At 47.8% G+C, this 20,468-nt stretch overlaps 1 protein-coding gene across 10 annotated transcripts in view; it reads left to right on the plus strand.

Moving 5' to 3' along the window:
* The window catches only part of LOC142582481 (protein capicua homolog), a 99,824-nt gene that overhangs the window by 59,585 nt on the left and 19,771 nt on the right, over positions 1–20,468 (plus strand). For 8 of the 10 annotated variants that reach the window (XR_012828446.1, XM_075692253.1, XM_075692254.1 and 5 more), the window contains 4 exons: positions 3,572–3,730; positions 10,259–10,414; positions 16,198–16,286; positions 17,832–18,529. Coding sequence is in view for 9 of the 10 variants with exons in the window: in XM_075692253.1 (XP_075548368.1) it covers positions 3,572–3,730; positions 10,259–10,414; positions 16,198–16,286; positions 17,832–18,529 (1,102 nt within the window). In the remaining variant the exon portion in view is untranslated. The remainder of the gene's footprint in view (positions 1–3,571; positions 3,731–10,258; positions 10,415–16,197; positions 16,287–17,831; positions 18,530–20,468) is intronic. The other 2 variants (XM_075692260.1, XM_075692261.1) reach the window with 2 other exon arrangements.

Here is a 20,468-nt window from a genome sequence, read left to right on the forward strand (position 1 = left end):
GTATTTACACGATTGTAAGTCGACCTATTTTTTTTAATTTGAAAATCTGAAGTAGGAGGGTGGACTTACAATCGAAACGAAAACATGGCACCGAAAAAAAAAAGCGAGACCAACGGGATATCAGGAGAGCTGCAACGTAGTTACAGTAAAAACCTCGTTAAACCGTACCCACTTAAACAGTATTTTCATTTTAAAAGTAGTAAAGTTAAATCCCTGACTCAGCCGCCATTGAACATAATGTCTTTTGTATCCGCATAAACCGTACCAGCTTATTGCGTACGCATCAGTTAAAACGTAGCGTTTCCACTTTTTGTTGCGCAAACACGGCGGTGCGTCGTCTCCATCGAGCGGCCCGGCAGAACAACAAGCCTCAGAGATTGGAACAACGGCCTCCAAGCGTCCTGTGCGTTCGCGCGTGAAGTCACATCATCATTTCAACGCCGTGCCAAAGAGCATTGTGGCATTGTGCAAGCGAGGACTCGCGTCATGCCAAAGCTTCGATAAAAAAGATGCTGGGTGCGCAGCATAGAAGAAAAATTAGACATCGTCTGTGCTATCGAATGTGACACGAAGAAGTCGGTGCTGGCATGTGACAAGGATCTGCTGTTGAATATAGTGTGTGGCATTTGGAATGTGAAGAAGTTGCTCGGCAGCGCTGCTGCGACGGTGAAGAGATGTCAGCTACGAGGTTTGACTTTTCGCCATCGTTGCCTCTGTTGTTGCCAAAGTGTCGACTAGCGACAGTGATGAGGACGACACGGAAAGCGACAGCATGGGCGATTCAGGCCCGACAGTGGCAGAAGCTGCTCGTTACGTCAGCCTCGTGAATGCAATCGTCGTGGCGAGAACAGGGCGCGATAACGTAACTATTCCAAACGAAAAGTGTTCCGAACTCCGACACCCGGCAATGAAAAGGGCGCCCCGGGACTTCTGCAGCACTACTGCGCGCTTGCATGGAGAATACGTAATGCCAATGAGGAATCTGCCATGCGACTGTTTGCCGAGAAGAGGGGGCTGGCTGAAAAGTTGGCACACAGCATCAGCAAGTTTGAGGCCGCTGTCGTCGTGCTAGGCACCGCGGCATCAAACGAAAATAACACTTTTGTCACGCGAAGTGAATAAATACTGTACGTTTTTTTACCTTTTCATTGCACTCTCTCAGAGTTCCGTTTTTGACAGGTACCGTATTTACACAACTGTAAGTCGACTCGAATGTAAGTCGACCCCCCCATATCGCGTGTGACAGAGGGGAAAAAAAATGAGCATACCCGCGGGCACATTCCATAGTGAAAATTTAGTAGTCGCTGGCCTGGTCACTGGACTACTCATCCTCACTAGTGCTGCCATCGTCATTGCTGCTGCGGTCCCACATTGCATACATAAGTGCATTTGCCATCATGACCGACGCTTCAAACACCACTGTTGGTGCCGTTTTGCACCAATTCATCGACTGTGTGGCATCCACTCGCCTTTTTCTCTAAGAAACTGAAGCCTGCACAGTCCTGCTACAGCGTGTTCGGCCATGAATTACTCGCCGTTTACCTGGCTATCAGATATTTTCACCATTTCTTAGAAGGCCGTGCATTTATTGTCTTGACTGACCACAAGCACCTTGTGCATGCAATGAACCGTTCGGCGCCCTGTTACTCGCCCTGCGAAATTCGACACCTTTCCTACACCTCTGAGTTTACAGCAACGTTCTGCAACATCAAGGGCACCGGCAATGCTCCAGCTGACGTTCTGAGTCGCGTCAATGCTGTTTCCACATTGATGTTGGAACCTTTCATCATCGAGGTCGACTTATTCGCAAGTCAATAGCGTGACGACACCGAACTTCGTACACTTCGGAATTTGTCCACGTACCTGCTGAAATTGGAAGACGTCGTTGTGACCGCAGATGGTACATCTGTCGTCTGCGACACTTCTACTGACACTCCTAGACCATGCATTCCGGCATCCCTTCGCAAACGTCTATTTGAAACTGTGCATAACCTGCCGCATCCTGACATACGCGAGACACAGAAGCTTCTTTCCAGTCGTTTCGTTTGGCCTCGGCTAAACGCACAAGTTCGTGATTGGTTTCACTGCTGTTTGTCGTGTCAACGCTCTAAGACCCAGCATCACCCCATTCCACCTGTCAAGTCTTCTCTTACCCCGGATGCTCGTTTTGACTCCGTACACCTGGACCTCATCAGCCCTCTCGCACCTACGAAAGGTTACTGCTACATACTGACATGCACCGACCGCTATGCACGGTGGCCAGAAGCTACACCTATATCTGACATCTCAGCGCCCACTGTTGCAGCAGCTTTCGTGTCTACATGGATTTCACGGTTCGGCTGCCCATCCAGTATAGTCACGGATCGCGATCGGCAGTTTGACTCGGCACTCTTCAACGAGCTACTCAAACTACTCAGAACGACCCGCTTTTGCATGACTGCTTACCACCCGCAGTCCAGTGGACTAGTTCAATGTTTTCACAGGCATCTCAAGGCCTCCCTTATGGCGCATGAATCACTGGAGAAGTGGGCCCTGCATTTGCCCCTCGTCTTACTTGGCATCAGAGCCACACTCAAGAGCGATCTAGGTTGCTCCTGTGCTGAGCTAGTCTATGGCACTCACCTATGCCTTCCATGCGATTTCTTTGTCGCCACCACTAAAACACATATGCCATCACCTGCCGACTATGTTGCCGAACTGCAAGCTTTCTTCAGCCAGATGCGCCCCGTACCTACACGTTCGCAAAAAGCAAGGTCTCCGTATGTTTCTCCCGAACTCACCTCTGCCACCCACGTTTTCGTTCGTAACTGTGCCGTGCAGAAGTCTTTGCAGCCACACTACTCCGGGCCTGATTGTGTTCTTGAGCGTCGTCCAGCGACTTTTTTCGTGAATGTCAATGGCCGCTCAGACACAATTACCCTGGAACATCTCAAATCCAGTTCTATTGAAGCACCCACGCCATCGGCACCACCAATAGGCGACGCAACCCTGTTGCATCCTTTGACGCCGCCTCCGTAGGTGACACCCAAGACCAACGCCAAGACATGCCGCGTCACGTGGACTTTCCATCGTTCATCGAATTTTCCTCCTCTCTAAGGGGGGAGCCCTGTGTAGCGGCAGCAGCATCGGCGTCGCATTAGAGTTACGTAGACGCTCGCGTCTACACAAGGCATGAGCGGCTTGCACGCTCCAGCACGGGCTAGCGTTCCAAAAATGATTTAAAAGAATGCTACGCTAAGAGAAGAACTGTCGGTCTTTCCTCTCCCGTGAGAGCCCGAGACTTTACGGGCCTACGTGGTCGCTCATCGCCACAGAACAAAAGCAACCATAAAAATTCTAAGGAAATGGTGCAACAATTCTATGGATGTTCCAGATTCACGAACTATCTTGGACTCGGCCAGAGGTAGGCTTTGGCAGCTATACGAGTGTACTTGTGCACAAGACTTCAAGGGTTAAGAACTGTCAGTCACTTAACTCTTTTAAGAGAATGTGTCATGCCATGGTGGTGGTTCCTCACCACTGCATGAGTCTTCTGCGGCCCTGAGCCTTATCACTGTGCTCCTGCTTGCAGATGGTCGGGGCTCCCCACTGGCTATGCTAACCCCTCCCTCTGCTGCAACCGTGCCACTCAGCTTCAACAAAGCACTGGCTTCCTCTGGAGGCACTCCCCCCACCAGCTCACCTCTTGCTTCTTCACCAGCACGATCTCGTGTTTCACCATTTTTCACTGGTGAGTAACACCTTCCAGTGTGATTCTCCATCTTTTTTCAAAGCATAGCCTGATCTTCAGATACTGCAGGCTCCCTTTGAAGTGTACTCTGTGAAACTAGTACAGTCGAACCTGGATATATCGAATTCGACGGGGATTGGAAAATAGTTCGATATAGCGAAAATTCGATTACAGATATAGGCCAGAAAAGCACTCGCGATCATAACAAATTGTGACTTACCGATTGGAACAGCCGCGAATCGCATAGCATGTGCACACAATATGAAAGTGCTTTATTTCACGGAAGAAAAATAACTAATTTTGGACTGCTTTTTTCTCTGGGAAATGAAAACACTAGACTCAATCTTCTCAAGACTGCCCAGGTGCGAGAGCCCAGTGCCTTCCATTTCACCGCAACAGCGCCGAATCAGGCTGAACGCTGACGCCTGTTCTGACGACTGTGCACAGACGCGTTTCTTCGAAAACAAAGTTGCCCTCGTCGTCACTGGAATCGCCGTCTTGAACGCCAGCTATTCCGGTCACAATGTCTTCATCAGCGAGGTCGGCTACCGCTTAAACTTCACTGTCAGCGTTAATGAAGTCATCAACAGTCACTTCGGACGGGACGGCGCCGGAAAAATTGGACAAGTCGCAAAACGTGTCCTACAAGCACTCATCGACATCTAAAGCTTCCGGAAATTAATCTCCGGCCAGTTCAAGGCCTGCCTTGCCGAAACAGTTGGCTACTTCACGGTGGCCTGCTTCACGTCGCCCCAAGCGCCGGTAATCATCTGAATCGGCTGAGCAGGTCAATCTTGAGATTGGTTCCCATGCGGAGGTTTACGAGGAGCCGTTGAATAAGTTGCATCCGATAGCCTACCTTGAATGCCTTTATGATACCCTGGTCAGAGGCTGCAGTCGCGCTGTGGTGTTCGGTGGGAGAAACTTCAGTTCGATGTGCTGCAGCTTGCAAGTCGTTTGATGGGCCGAGCAGTTGTCTACCAGAAGGCAAACTCGGCGTTCCGACTTGCCCAACTCAGCGTCCCAAGCCTGCAGCCATTCAACAAAAAGTTGACGGGTCAACCAGGCCTTCCTATTACAGCCGTAGTGGACGGGAAGCTGTTTACAGTTCTTGAAGCAGCACGGTGACTTGCTCTTCCCGATCACGAATGGCCGCAGCTTGCATGAGCCGTCCATGTTGGCTGCAAGCAGCACCGGCACACGCACTTTGCTCATTTTACCGCCGTGACATGAGGTTCCACGAAGAGCGAGTGTCTTATTCGGCAACGTTTGCCAAAAGAGACCAGTTTCGTTGGCATTGAAGATTTCTGCAGGCGAAAACTTCGCAGTGATCTTCGGCCACTCCTCAGAAAGCCACTGCTGCTTCTCCTGGCTGCTGACAGCCCCACTTTCGCCTGAAATGGCCTTTCCTACAATGCCGTGGCTGTTTTTAAACCGTTGCAGCCACCCAGTGCCGCCGCAAAAGTTCTCTTCGCCAAAAGCCGCAGCAAACCATTTGGCCTTTTCGATTACAGTAAACTCTCAATTGTATGAACGTCGGTTTAACGAATATTTCAGAATCGCGAACTTTTAGAAAATCCCCGGCGTTTTTCTTATGCATACTATGCAAAAATGTTTCAGTTAAACAAATTTCTGAATAGCGAATACTTCAGTTGAACGAACTTGAGGCCCCTGGTGGACAGTAACACTGGATACAATTAGAAACTGCTAGCATACATCCGGCCCTTCCCCACTGTGAGGTGAAAGCGAGCAAGAGGAACAGTGCAATGAGGTGATCGACCTCACTGCACTGTCACTAGCTCAGATCTGTCACCAGCTGGATGTTGACAGATTCAAATACTGTAACTCTAGCCAAGGCTGTAGAATGCCTTGGAAAGTTGTGAGACTTCGCGTCTGTGCCAGAGGAAGTGCACAAAAACAAAGACGGTCTGGATAGCTTTGTTCTTGTGCTTTAACAGCACTAGTCCAAATGATAATTACAGATTCTTTTTTTTTTTTTACAAAATGAGATAGGCAACAATGTAACTGTTACGCACTTCGTATATAGATGTACATAACTGCATAAATTGCATTTCACACTTTTGACTCGATGTCTGCTGTGCCCTATGTTCTTCCACGTTCTAGCGAATTTTCAGTTTAGTGAACTTTCAGTTAAGTGAACTATTTCCTTGGGTCCCTTAAAGTTCACTCAAGTGAGAATTCATTGTAACATCGGGCCATCCACAGGAATATTTATCGCTTGGATTTCAAGAAACCACGTATAGAGTGCCTTCTCCACTTTGTCAAAAGCAGCAGGGCGCACACGACACTCTCCCGAGCGACTTTCCTCACCTGCTTTAAGCTTGATGTCCTCCTTGTTTTTTAACAACGTACTTAATGTACACCGCGGAATGCCAAATACGTCTGCCACGGAGGACTTTTCTCCGTTCTCGACACGCCGGATTACCTTAAACTTTCTTGCAAAGTCCAGATTCTTCCTCTTTTTGTATGTCCGCGGATGCCATAGCTCACCAGATGACCGCAATCATACATGCTACACATGGCATGTTGAAACACAGGTCCACATAAGAAAATGCGCGATGCGCAGATGGTGCAGTCCGAGTGAAGCCTGTTCATAGAATAAAGAACCAACGTTCGAGCGGCAGTCAACGGGGCTGCGAAGGAACGACAAAGAGAAAAGAAAGAAGAGAGCGTGGAAAAAGATCGGCGGAATATGCCGTCGAAGGCGCTGTGGGCGCAATTGCCGCTTCGCTGTGCTTCGTTTTTTGAGCCCTCTCTGGCAGCGACCGTGCCGACCCCTCACTCTCTCTTCCTTTCCCCAGGAAGCTTGGCTTGGAAACATCTCCGCGTCTTCATGCCGCGCACTCTCTTCGTTGAGCTCCAATGGCCTTGCCCAATGCACACGCCGGCGGTACAGGAGGAGCGAGAGAGCTCGCGCCGGTGGGGCGCAAGAACGGGGGAAAGGCTCTGCGTTGCTAGGCGAGGGCCGTGCATGTGAAGAGGAGGAGCCTGCTGACTGACTGCGGAAATGTTTTCCCCTGAGGACCGGACACGAATGTCTTTGGGAAAAGCGCACCTTCCAGGGGCGCAGTGCGGCGCAGCATTCGATATATCGAATGTCCGACGAAAATGGAATTCGATATACTACGCAATTGTCCTATACTTTTACATAGTATATTCAAGGGGGTAATCTGTGTGTTCGATATAGCCAATAATTCGAAATATGCGGGTTCGATATATCAGGGTTCGACTGTATTTAGAATGGAAACAGCTCTAACTATTGCAGTAAGATTCTAAATGATATGTACCAACTAGCCCAACAGCAGACTGCAGTCAACTTTCATTGCAACGGACCTTGATAATCTGACAAAAAACATCTGTTTTATCCAAAGTCCGTAATATCCAAAATGCCTCACTTCTGAATAAACTAAACTCGCTCACTAAATAAACTCACTAAATAAACGTCGAAAGCACAGCACATACGAAGCTACCGGCACTGGGTGCACTTGTCCACATCGCAGATTACTTTCAAGATAAGGTGTCCACATGGGCACGCACTTTGTCTACAGTGCAGATCGCTTTCAAGATACAGCGCCTGTGCGGGTGAGCACTTTGTGCACATCGCAGATCGCTTTCAAGATACGTCAGCCATGCCGTAAGCAGCGGCCACCGGAGTAGAACACCCCCCCTCTCGCCTTGTAGGCACCGAATTTCCGCCCCACCTTCCTCCCCCGCGCACGCAATATTGAGCAGTGATTGTTGGCTGACCCTCGTGTGTCAGTTGTCAGCTCGTGTCGACACGGCAAAAGTACGTTTTATATGCTCAATTTTGAAAGAAATTGCCGCTAATTTCGTCCACTGTAGCAGATAGTCCGTTGTAGCGTCGTCCATTAAAAGCGAACTTTGTTGCATTAATAAAATAGGTAGAACAAACTAATGCTTGAATATGGTGCGTTATAACCGAAAGTCTGTTGTGCGCGGGTCTGTTGTAACGAGCGTAGACTGCATGTAAAACTGGTCACTCAATCTCTGAACAGGGTTGCTATTCTGGATGCTCTCAAATCCCATTTTGATAGTATATTAAAGGGGCCCTGAAACACTTTTTGAACGTAGTAAGAAAACATTGACAATCTGTCATAGAGGCTGCTGTGAACATGCAAGCCAAATATTGCTGCTCTGCATGCAGCAGAGGATTTACAACTCGTGTCAAAAACAGTAAAAGGTAGCTTCGTTTCACTTCCACAATGTCATCATGCAGCGTCAAGGAAAGCAGCTGGACCCACCAAGGTTATTGGTTGATTTCATGATCGCAAGTTAAATAAATGAAACATATACAGTCGCCGACTGATTTTTCGGACTCCGAAAATTCGGACATGCTCGATTATTCGGTCTGCTTCACAGCACCACCATTCTCCCCATAAACCATGATGTATAGCAACTGCCGAAAGTTCGGACACCTTGCAACCTCTCGTCTGATTTTTCGGACACTCCTTGAGCCAACTAGATGAAGAGCACCATGCACCGACTCTGACTGGTGCACGGTTGGACTTGCTGAACGCCATTTTTGTTTTGAACGGAGCCTCTTTGCTGCCCCACGAAGTGGCGCTACTGCAAATCCCCGCTCATCATCATCGTTTCTGCCTGGTTCATGGCCACAGCAGTTCTGGTCTCAGCTTAGTAAGCCATGCCAAGGCAATCCAGCAACTGATTTCTTTCTTCGTGCACGGCGCTGCAAGTAGGCCACATTTTTCGTTTGTGCGACTGGTGTCAGCGTGACGGTGTGGTGGTGCTTGCTTTGTGCGATGTGTCGGGCTTGCGGTGATCCAACACGGCATACGGAAACATCGCGTTAAATGTCTAATGGCGCCGACAGTGCCCGCGCAGACTGCGCTGGGGAATGCCGGTAAGCGCTTGCCGGGAGGCCTAAGATTTGCCGCCTTCCGATGTGCTCCCTACTGATGCCGAAATTGTTCTGCTGAGACCTGCGCAGTGGTTGCATTGCGATTACGGACACTGTCTCATTTGACAGTTTCACATGTGCTGACACTGCTGTACTGACATGCACAGAACTCGACAACGGCGAGATCATTCGTCAGGTTTCTGCTGCACTGCCGGACGATGACTCTGAGTCGGAAGATGATGGACCATGTGCTATGCTGCCGTCGCGTGCAGAGCGTGTACAAGCAGTGACTGTGCTTTCAGCCACCTATAGTGACCATACGACCCTCTCCGAGATTTAGGCTTATTTGATTTCGCGTAAACGGAACAGCATGCAACGGTGCATTCGCGATTTCTTCAGGCCTACTGCCAAGCCTGAATAAGTGCGTTGAAATAAAGGATTCTTTTTTCATAATCTGCTTTTTCGGACATTCCTGCAGTCCCCGTGAGGTCCGAATAAACAGTCTGTGACTGTACATGTCTACAATCTCAAAAACACAGAAAAATAATTTCGTCTTTGCATTGCCGGGCTACACATGACAATTGCACTTAGCTGCGTCTGCCAAGCATGGCCTCTGAGATTGAAGCGGTGTGCTGTGTAGTGTAGTCTATCGAGGCTGCCATTGAGTGATGCAACAAGCTGTTTTACCGTATTTTGCTGTAGGCTGCCTGACTGGTTTCCTTCTCGCACTTGCCCCCGCTCCGTACACGGAGCAGAGGAGAGGGAGAATATTCTTGGCTTTTCCCTGTGTAGCTTCCAGCGCACTAGTGGAGACGGCAGAGAGAAAAAGCCGTGCATTGGTGCGATAACTCCACTAATACTTGAAGTATTCAATAAAGTAATATGGCATGAGATGCATCACATGGCATCCTTTAATAGTGACGGTATTCTATGATAAGTTAGAAAAGAGTTTCAGGGCCCCTTTAATGGAGTGCTGACATGATATTTTCAACTCATTTTTTTGGTATAAGTTAATGGTAATATCTCTAAACCATAGAAATAGAATCAAGTGGAAGGTCTTGCTGCAAAATTGCGACCCTTATCTCAACCATTGTCATGCTGTCACTACAGATAGATGAAAGTGCAGTCAATGCATCCGCTAAATTCTCGTCGATGACTACTAGATCAACTAGGCTTTGCTGGTTTCAGATTAGCGGAACACCAGCGATGTGGCCAACAACCATGCCGGTCACATCTCAAAAGAAGTTTACGGCAGGATGCAATGGATAGTACAGCGTTCTTTTCAACGACGGTGGTTAGCTCTCGGTCAGGATTTGGCAATGCCTGCTGTATGCACTGCAACCAATTTTTACTCTGTTGTAAAAGGAGAAAGAAAAAAAAAAGAAGAAAGTCAGTTGTGCCCAAGTACTAGTTCCTGTTTTTATTGTTAAAAGAAGCAGCATGCTTATTCGAATTCAGCAAGCACAGTATTTTTTTAATGCAGCCCAAGGCACGAAGAGTCATGTTGCATGGCTCAGGCCTAAATCACTGGGTTCTACATGTGCATAGCACGCGTTCTGATGTCTTTCTATAACACAGCTTCTGTGCAGCTGTCTCAAACGGCAACCCTACTTTAAATCATATTGCAGGTGTCCTTTCCATGAAATCTGGGAACTTGACGCCTACCGAGCCAAAGCTAGATTCAAGTCCCCGGTCACACCGTAGTTCTAAAGCTTTGGTTGCGTCGCCCGCTACACCCGGTGCAGAAGCTCGAATGCCCCCCAGTGACAACTTGACTGACGCAGGTGAGGGGGCACTGCTGCACCATGGTGCACTTTACTGGAATTTGCGAACTGCTGAAGAGGTTTGCAAGATTGTATATCTTAATGTACTTCCTCGAACCTAACTAATTCGGCACTTTTTTCAGATAAAATGTGTCCCCAAATAGCCTGCGCATTACAATTGGATATGATACCAAATTGTGTTCAAGGCATTGACAACAGCCTAATGCCAGAGCCGTCAGATGCAGCATCATTGCCATCACAAAATGGCAACAGAGCACGTTTTTGTTGAGATTGTTGGTTCATTTTAGGTCTATTCTTTTTGGCTGCACCAGCTGAACAAGTTTATGAGGTGCTGCACCCTATCATTTGTTTCAGCAGTGCAGCAATGGCACCCGCTGAACCATGCTTTTAATTTCAAAAGGCGCAGGAACAGTGTGGGGCCGGCTAACAATATTGCTGCACCCCACTCTACCGCCGGTGTGGACTTGGTGTAGGCAGGCGTATAGGTGCAAAGCAACAACACAGCAGACGCCCCCGCACACGGGGTGCAAGCGCCCTTAAAACCATGCTTACATGCATCTGATGTGTCTATGCAAGATTAGGGTGTATTTATGCCTCAGAAGCCAATCATAGCTGCAATTTAAGGCTGTCAAGCTTACGCACTTCATGTGCATTAGTCAGCTAAAATGCAATGCCTGCACCACGTCTGCGCCTCAGCATTTGTTTCAAGTGTCCTCTTGTGCCTGCACCACAGAAATCAAGCTGCACAATTTCCAAACTTCTCATGCACCACTGTTAACTGCTTCAGAGTGGTGCAGGCAAGTCGAACCAACATTTCGTGCTCAACTACGATCTGAAGCGGTATTCTTGACAATAACTGTCGGAGATACAGTAAAATCTTGTTACTACAAACACCACATTAATGAACTTTTCAGATTTACGATTTTTTTTAAATCCCTGCCAAAATGCCTATATCTTCAATGTAAAAAACTTTCAGTACTACGAATTTCAGATGACCGAGTGTTTCAGAATAACGTACGCAATCACCAAGATGCTTCATTATTGCCAAGTTCTGTTGAAGTTTCGGTACCGAATTCCTGAGGCTTACACCTATCATCATCTGCATCAGCAGCAGACATATGCTGGGGAACCCGTTTCAACGGGTACAGCCCCAGCAGCATCCGCATCAGCGTGAGCGTCGCATATGGTCATGTTGGGACTCTCCTACTACATCGTAGGCCTAGCGTCACCTCGTTGATAGCGATCGGCAGGAGCTGTGAAGCACAGAGTTTCCGACAAAAATTACTAGAGGGAACTCTGGCGCTAGTGTCTACGGGAGCTACAATGGGAGCGGTTGTACCAGCATGGGAATTATGGGAAGCACATGGATTTGCCTAAACTTCGTCCTTTTGGCTTCAAACAGCTTCGCAACTTTGTAAACTCGTCGTTTTCAACAGTGTATTGCATAATAAATAATTAAATAAACATCATTAAAATTGTCCGATGACAGGATTCGAACACAGGAACTCTAGCACAGAAACTCTAGCACAGGAGCCTGATATTGAAACCATTAAGCCATGGATGCATGTATCGACAAGCGAATGAAACGCCCTTATGAATTTATCGCGGGCATGCCAGTGCTGTGAGACGCTTGGCATGTTTCGATTAGCCACCTGGACAAGCTCAGTCGTTGCAATTAATAGCAATTGTGCGTGTTCCCGGCATCTTCTGCACTTCTCAGAGCATAGATTGCGCTGAAATTTACGACAATGAGATTGATACAGTGTAATATACAAACCAACTAGAACTTTTGAACCCACAAGCACGAAGATCAGACAAATGTACTTCCCATAATTCCCGCGGTGGTACAATGACTGCAGCGCCAGAGTTCCCTCTACAGTGGAATCTCGATGATACGAATCTCACGGGGTCACGAGAAATATTCGTATGAGCCGAAATTCGTATCATCCAAACAATTAAATCTAGCTGAATTAAAGAGTGAGAGGTGAACTCACTCAGGCACGCGTACGTAAAAAGCATTTATTTCTTGAACAAAAAGTCTCTAATGTCCTTCTGCTTCTTTTTCTTTGTCAGGTCAATTAGCAGACTTTGTTCAAATCCATAAAAACGCGTGCACGTGTCGTCGCTGATTTCATCCGCGGCCATAGCACGCCTCAGAACTTCGAGCACATGCAGCATTTCAGTCGCCGGTGGTGGTCCTTCGCCGTCGCCCACGTCTAACACAAAGAACGCGGCCCGAAACACAGCAGCCACTCCGTCCGATGGCACGCGGAAAAGAGGAAAAGCACAAAAGCAACAAAAGTGCCACCGCTTCAAACTCTTCGCGCCCAGTTGCGGCCTCCGCGCTGTCCGGCGCCGCGTCCGCGCCACCGCACCAAAAGAGAGAGGGAGAAATCGCGTAACTGCGCGCTGTTCTCTTTCACTGCCGTCGGTTGGGGCTCATGCACACGGTCGCGTCCGTCCGTGCGTTGGAATCGTGCCAACTGTGGCCTCTCCGCGCAGCAGCGGGTCCGTGTCCCTTCACTCGTCCCGTCATTTAGCGCTGTTTTTATTGCTCATAATCATGAACCAACCAGCCCAAATGCGTACTCTTTTGCAGTTTACTCCTCCCCTCCTTAACCACCGGCGCGCCGGTCGGGGGCGCAGCTGCGCATAGCAACAGTGACGTCACAAAGTAGCGGTATAACGAGCGCGCGGGCGTCGGCGGTGGCAGCCGCTCCGCCGCTCCTTCGTCAGACGTCTCGTTGAAGTCGAGTGAGTGAGACCCATAGTTCCGAAGCGGCCCAGTGATTGCGCGCCAAGCGGTTCGGGGAAGCGGCAGCGGACGCCGGATTCCCCCAACATCAAACGTCAGAAGAACAAGGAGCCAATGCGCATGCGACGAATAAACATGTCACCAGATGCGAAAGCAAGGGAGGCAGAACGGAAACGGGAACATCAACTGATCAGATCGCCGGGTACCAAAGGCAGGAAAGCAGAACGAAAGCGGCAGCAGCGACAGGCGATATCGCCGAACACCAAAGAGAATGAATTGGAGCGCAGACGGCAGCAGCGACCGGCCATTTCACCGAACAGCAAAGCCAGGGAAGTGGAGCGCAGAAGGCAGCAGCCTCTGGCTTTCGCCAAGCACACTTTCAAATTTACAAAGTATCTTCGGTAATTTTCGTATCAACCGACGCGGGTCGAAAATTAATTCGTAACAACCGTTCTCTAGCACGTTGCAAAGTAATGGGGCTCGGCCGGGACCACAGAAAAATTCGTATCATCCAGAAATTCGTATTAGCCGCGATCGTACCATCGAGATTCCACTGTAGTAATTTTTGTAGGAAACTCTATGCTGCGAAGTTATCGGTGCTGTGATTGTGTTGTGGCGTTGGCTTCGCTGACAATGAGTTCTCCTGGCCCCTGCGTTAAAAAGAAGCGACACCAGTTTTCGTTCAAAGAAAAAGTGGACATTTTGACGCAGCTGAATGCTGGAAGAAAGCAAGTCGACCTGTGCAGGGAGCGTGATATTCCCCCATCAAAAATGGCAACGATGCTCAAGGATCGGGAAAAGATCATGAAATAGCGCCGGAGAGTCACAGCTGGCTCCCTCAAGAAAACTCATGCGGCTTGGCAACTACCAGAACGTCGATGCCGCCGTCCTCACGTGGTTTAAGGATGCCAGACAAAACAATGTGCCCTTGTCAGGCCCGATTATTCAAGAGAAGGCGCTACAGTTTGCGGCCGCCTTGGACACCTCCAGTTTTGATGCAAGTGCCGGAAGGCTTTACTGCTTCCGGCAAAGGAATGGCATTGCGTGGCAGGTTGCTTGTGGTGAAGAAAGGCAGCAGACGCCGAGAGTGCTGTTGCCTGGCAGAACGAGTGCTTTCAAGAGATCGTGTCTTTCTCTCCAGACGACGTTTTCAATGGCGATGAAACGGCATTTTTTTATCAGTTGTTGCCTGATAAAACAATGAACTTCAAAGGTGACAGGTGCCAGGGCGGAAAAAAATCATGTCTCCGCCTATCGGTTCAGTTCTGCTGCAGCTCCACGGGCACGGAAAAACTCGAGCCTCTAGTTGTTGGCAAGTCTGCTAAGCCGCGCTGCTTAAAAACGTTGTCTTGTTGCCTTGCGACTACCGAGCCAACAAAAAAGTGTGAATGACATGAGAATTGTCCACTCAGTGGCTGCTGCAGCTCGACGACACAATGAAGAAGAAAGACAGAAAAATTCTCCTCGTCGTTGACAATTGCTCGATGCGTATAGTGAACGTGCGATTGAGCAATGTGCATTCATAATGGGAACAGTGCGAACAAGGTGACGATGGAGTGAAAGGACACAGGATGAGCGCTGGTTCACAAAAAGCGCGGCCCGAGGTACAAGAAATATATTGTATTAAAGTGGAAAGTTGGGCGAGTTGGTATACATTCATAATGGGAACAGCGCGAACAATATTTATTCAAGCAATGTGCAACTTGAATTTATGTCTCTGAATTGTACTTCTTTGCTCCAACCTTTGGACCAGGGCATCATCAGATGTGTGAAGGCTGCATTTCGGAACAGTCTTGTGCAGCGCCTCCAGATCAGTATTCGGCTGAAGCTGCCCACAAAGGTAAACATCCGTCAAGCTGCAGAAATGCTTACAGGGTCGTGGTGGAACGTGAAGGTAAGTATGATCAGCAACTGCTGGCGAAAGGTAGGCCTTTTAAAGACTTCACCTACGCCACAAGACTGCGAGGACACAGTGGAGCTCAACCCAGAACTGTGAAATGAGCTTACTGAGAAGCTGCCCATCGACACTGCGGTGACCTTCAATGATTACATTGACAGTGACAGCGCGGCGGCTACATCCGTGGAGCTCACCAACGAAGACATTGTGAATAAATGGCGTGATCAAGAAGATTGCAGTAGTGACGAAGACGATGCCGTTACTGGATCAACTCACAGAGAGGAAGAGACTGTTTTCAGCTCAGATGCTTTAGTTTTTCTCTAGAAAAGACACAATCATTCCTGGGGCACTGTTAGGATGTCCCCGAAGACGTTCAGAGGAAGGTCGAGGATGTGGAGGTGTTCGTCCTGCAGTGCTTGCTGTCTATTCTCCAGAAGAACATTACAGACTTCTTCAAGCAATAAATTGTAGTTAAATTGTGCCCAGCATTCTCGTTTATTATGTACATACGGACACGCACATCTGCTGCAAAGGTACATAATTTTTTTTGTTGTGTTACATCACTGACATAAAAATATTGGTTTTTCAGTACTACGGTAATGCAGATTAACGAAATAAATTCGGCGGTCCCACGAAGTTCGTTGTAACGAGATTCTACTGCACTATCATGATTTTTTGTGAGATTTTCCTTGACTCAGCACTGAATGCGACCATCTGTGTACAGTGCCAGGAAGGCTGTTGACCGCATACTTCAAGTCCAGTACAGAGACTTGCGAAAGTGATGCTGTTGCAGTATCTAAGATGATCGCTTGAGAATACCACCTCTGTGTGCTTGATATCATTGGCCGGAGACTCTGATATGGCAACGACGATGTGCCACTCTCATTATGAAAGCTTATTTTAAAGAAAACAATCCCATCTGCGAGGGAAAATTCTGCATTTCTTGTTTTTTGCCCATCTTGTTAAGCATAGAACAATATACACCAAGACCTTAAAATGTTTTGCATCACGAGTCCTTTCCTTACATTAGTGTATTGAAAGTGTTGTGTAAGTAAAGCTGTACGGCTTGAGCAGTACATTTCTTTTCTATTTTACCGAATGTGCAATTTCTTTTTTCTTTTTGGTATACAGACGCCAAGGCACTCTGCAGGGGGCTTTCACCAGAAAGGTTGCTCAAGGCCGCCAAGACAAAGAATCTTTTGGAGGCTGGTGATGTGACGGTGAGCATAGTTACTTTCTCTCATGCTTGCTGCTCTCTTCATTCAGTTTCCCGATTTCTCTCTCTGTCTCTCTTGTTCTATTACAGTCGAACTCTGTTATATCGAACTCACAAAAAAAACTCTTATCAGTTCGATATAGAGCATAATTCGATATAAGCCTGCTAAATAATTGGATGTCATAAAAGCACATTATCGCATGTTGCCCCTATTCTTAGCAATATTTACCTGAGTAAGGTTGACAGCTGCTTAGAGAAAGCCTTAGGTGATAGCGCTATCAGGATATTTCGTTGTGTTGATGATTACCTGATTTTCTGCAATAGGGAGGAATTCGATTCCACTGCTACCTCAGTAAGTGAGCAATTTAAACTTTATGTAGGAGGATTAAAGTTTACTAAGGAATTTCCTCAGCGACGCGTAATTCAGTTTCTTGACATTTCCTTGGTCTTCGAACAAAATCACGTTTGTTGGCAGTACTCCCCAAGATCTTTGAAGCCGTTGCTAAACTTTCAATCCAAGCATTCCAAAGTAGTAAAAAACGGAATTGCCATGTCGTGCCTTAAGTCTCCTCTCACCAGATCCTGCACGCACAAAATGAGCGCCAGCTTTAATGCCCAGGTCTGGCGCCTATTAGAAGCAGGTTATCCTAGGGTAGCAGTGGCCACTGTGGCTGAGCACCTAAAGAAGTCGGTTTCGAGAGGGGCGGGCGTAATTACAGAAAGCAGTAATAGCAAAAAAAGAGTAGTGGCCATTCCGTACATTCATTCAGTGTTGCACAGGCTTAAAAAGTTGCAAGTAGATATGATGTTAGTGTTGCTTTTACTGCTCCCAATAAGCTAGGTAAGATATGCACTGCCATACAGAGGAAAAAGGAGCAGGTAAAAGGCAAAAAAAGAACAGATATTTGTCCAGTGAACCACAATAAGAACAACAGTTTTACTGACTGTCGTATGGGTGTGGTTTATAAAATTCCCCTTAGCTGTGGCCAGTTCTACATAGGGCAAACAGGACGGTGTATCAATCAGAGGCTAATGGAACATAAAAGGTCGTTAACCGGTGGATCACTTTCTAATCTTTCCCTACATTGCCAAGATTGTAACTGCACGCCAGAGTTAGATGAATGTGTGATATTGTACAGGCATAAGAATGAAGATACGCATCTTATGGTAGAGGCATGGCATATCTATAATGGTGGAAGTGCGTTCGTGAGTCAGCCTTCGATTACTTTACATGGAAGAGATTAAGTGCTTTAACAGTTATCTTTCACATAGACCAGCACATGTGCCCGACTGACACGTGGCATTGCTGAGCTTGCGCAGATGAGTTTTGTGTCTTCTTTCTTTTTTTTGCCTCAGTGCTCCCTTCAGTTGATAGTCGGCGTTCGTGTTGTCAACATCTCTACTCTTGCGTCCTGTCTGCATGCCTTGCATCTTTTTTGCATACTGTATACCATATTCTCTGTGTGAGCCATACCACCCCAGCGATCCTTTATGTATGTTTAACATGGTTTAGAGAGGCGAAATCAATACTGTCCTGCCCTTTTTGCAGCATACATCCAGCCCTCGCGAAGGTCCTCAGACTGGTTCCAGCCTACTTCGATCCAGCTTGGATGAGCAGCAGTGGCGGCTACCCCAGGTGCCGCTTGAGCCTATTTACTCTTCCTCTGCCTCGTCCTTGGTGGTTGAAGCAGCAGCTCCACAAGAAGGGAGCCCTAAGCAGCAGCCATTTGTGCTTGCACCAACACCAGCTCAACTGGGCCGTGCACCGGGTCAACTGCACCAGCGCAAGAGCAGTGGTGCTGCATCATCCTCGCAGTCCTCTTCACCGTCCGAGCCATCCTGCCTTACAGATCTCAGTGACAACACTAGTCAGTTGCAGCCGCTGTGCCCACCAATGGTGAGTGCCACGGCTGAAGAGGGCCGTGTCAACCGGGAAGACAGTGCTGCTTCCAGGGAAGACAGTGCCACACCAGCGAAAGAAAGTCAGTCGCAGCAGCAGCAGCAGCAACAGCAACAGCAACAGCAACAACAGCCGCAGCAGCAGCAGCAGCAGCAACAACAACAACAACAACAACAACAACAACAACAACAACAACAACAACAACAACAGCTGCAGCAGCAGCAGCAGCAGCAGCAGCAGTCCGCAAAGGAACCTCTGCCACCACCACCTGTGACCAATGCGGGACCACCTGCCAAGGAGGCCAAGAAATCGGTGCTCAAACGAACTGTCAACGATGGAATGGACAAGTGCGTAGAAGTTTTTATTTTTGCCAGTGTTGTATTTAATGAGTTCACCCTTTTTGATAAATTTCAAATGCAATAGCATTTCTTGCAGCCAGTACACACACCCATCCTCCAACCTCCCGACCTCGTACTCATCACCAAGTTGGCAACTCTCGTTGAGAAAGTTCAGACGATGGTGTGGGCCCGCTTAGATTCTGCATGTGACGCCTCAGTAGCATGGGCCAGCTATCCATTTTGAGACACACTGGTGGCGCACGCTGGAGAGCAACCCCCAGTTTGACACCAGACTCCGAGACGAAAACTCCCGAATCCAAAACCACATGCACACAATATTCAAGTGACAGCGACATATGATGCGAGAGGCAGACGCTGTCGCGTTGTGTCATGAAGAAACCACATAGATGCAATACCTTGAAAAAAAAAAAAGTCACCAGGCCGCCAGCGAGAAAGGCTCTGGCACCATCTGGTGAGTTTCTCAAAACACTTGCACAGTCTACGGTGGTGTCTGAGGCCTAAAAGCATCAAAACAAACAATTGATTTCAATAATAATGTCAAGACAATGCCAATACTTCGACCTCAGCTTGAGAAGAGACGAAGTGATGGCTGATTTTAGTATTTAGTTTTTCAGATCAAGTTGCAAGAGCAAATTCAGATCAAAGCAGACTGACTGGTTGCTGCCGTGTTGTTGCAGTCACACTGTCCCTGGCAAAAGTCAATGTGTGGACTTCCGGGCTACAACCAGAAATTTTCTGGTTGGCCAAAAGCCGGCAATACGACAAGCAACAGCAACTGATCACCCTCAGCAATGGCATAACCTATCGCTTGGCACCATCATTTGTCGTCATTGGTCGAAAATTGTGTGCATGTCGTTGCAGGTTAAGCCTTCGTGATCATGACTGGCAAATGTAACATGTTCCCATGGCCTCAACAATCGAAATATAGGTACATAGACTTAAGCACGACAGTGAGTAAGAGCTTGTAAAAAAATTTTCTGTGCTGCTGGAGTTGCAAGAAATGCTGAACTTACGTTTTTTCATCAAAATATCTGAATAATGGCGCTTTGAAGACAAACTGACTCCAGAAATGAACCAGTTTCTGTTTGTGCAAGAAAAAAGCAACAAATGTTTCTTGGATTTGTCAACATCTCGCTTAAATGTCAACGTTTTGTGCAAATCTTTGAACTATTCGAACTATTCATTTCCATTTCACTTCGATTCTTCCTTGAACTAAGAAATTTATATTTGCAGAAGCCTACCGAAAAAGTATTTCATCTTTGCACTTCCGGTCCACATACAACAGTTGCACGTAGCAGCATGTGCTGCGCGTGGCCTCAGATTGTACTGGCGTGCTGCATAGCATAGATTCTGCAGTCACCATGGAGTACTGCAATGAGCCCTCTGGCTGCTGACAACCACATGCTCTTATTGGGCATCTATAGGTGATGTAGCTCCATGTGTGTGGTAACACAAGGCAGTGCGAGGACCATTCCCATTTTGAGAAAGCAGTGCGCATGCCTGAACTGGAAGTAGCGTCGTGTGCGCAACTTCTCAGGTGGGGCCTTTCCCCCTTGCCCTCCCCCCCCTGTGTAGCTTCCTGCGTGCTAGTGGAGATGAAAGGATAGAGAAAGGTGCACATCAGTGATATAGCTACCTCTAACTTCGCTTATACCTGCTGTGGTTGCTTAGTGGCTATGGTGTTTGGCTGCTAAGCACAAGGTTGTGGGATAGAATCCTGGCCATGGCAGCCGCATTTCGATGGGGGTGAAATGCGAAAACACCCGTGTACTTTGATGTAGCTGCACGTTAAAGAACCCCAGGTGGTCCAAATTTACGGAGTCCCCCACTGCGGCATGCCTCATAATCAGATCGTGGTTTTGTCATGTGAAACCTCGTAGTTTAAACTAATTTTTTTAACTTCGCTTATACTTGAAGGATTCAAAAA

Source organism: Dermacentor variabilis, chromosome 5, assembly GCF_050947875.1.
Source record: "Dermacentor variabilis isolate Ectoservices chromosome 5, ASM5094787v1, whole genome shotgun sequence".
NCBI lineage: Eukaryota > Metazoa > Arthropoda > Arachnida > Ixodida > Ixodidae > Dermacentor > Dermacentor variabilis.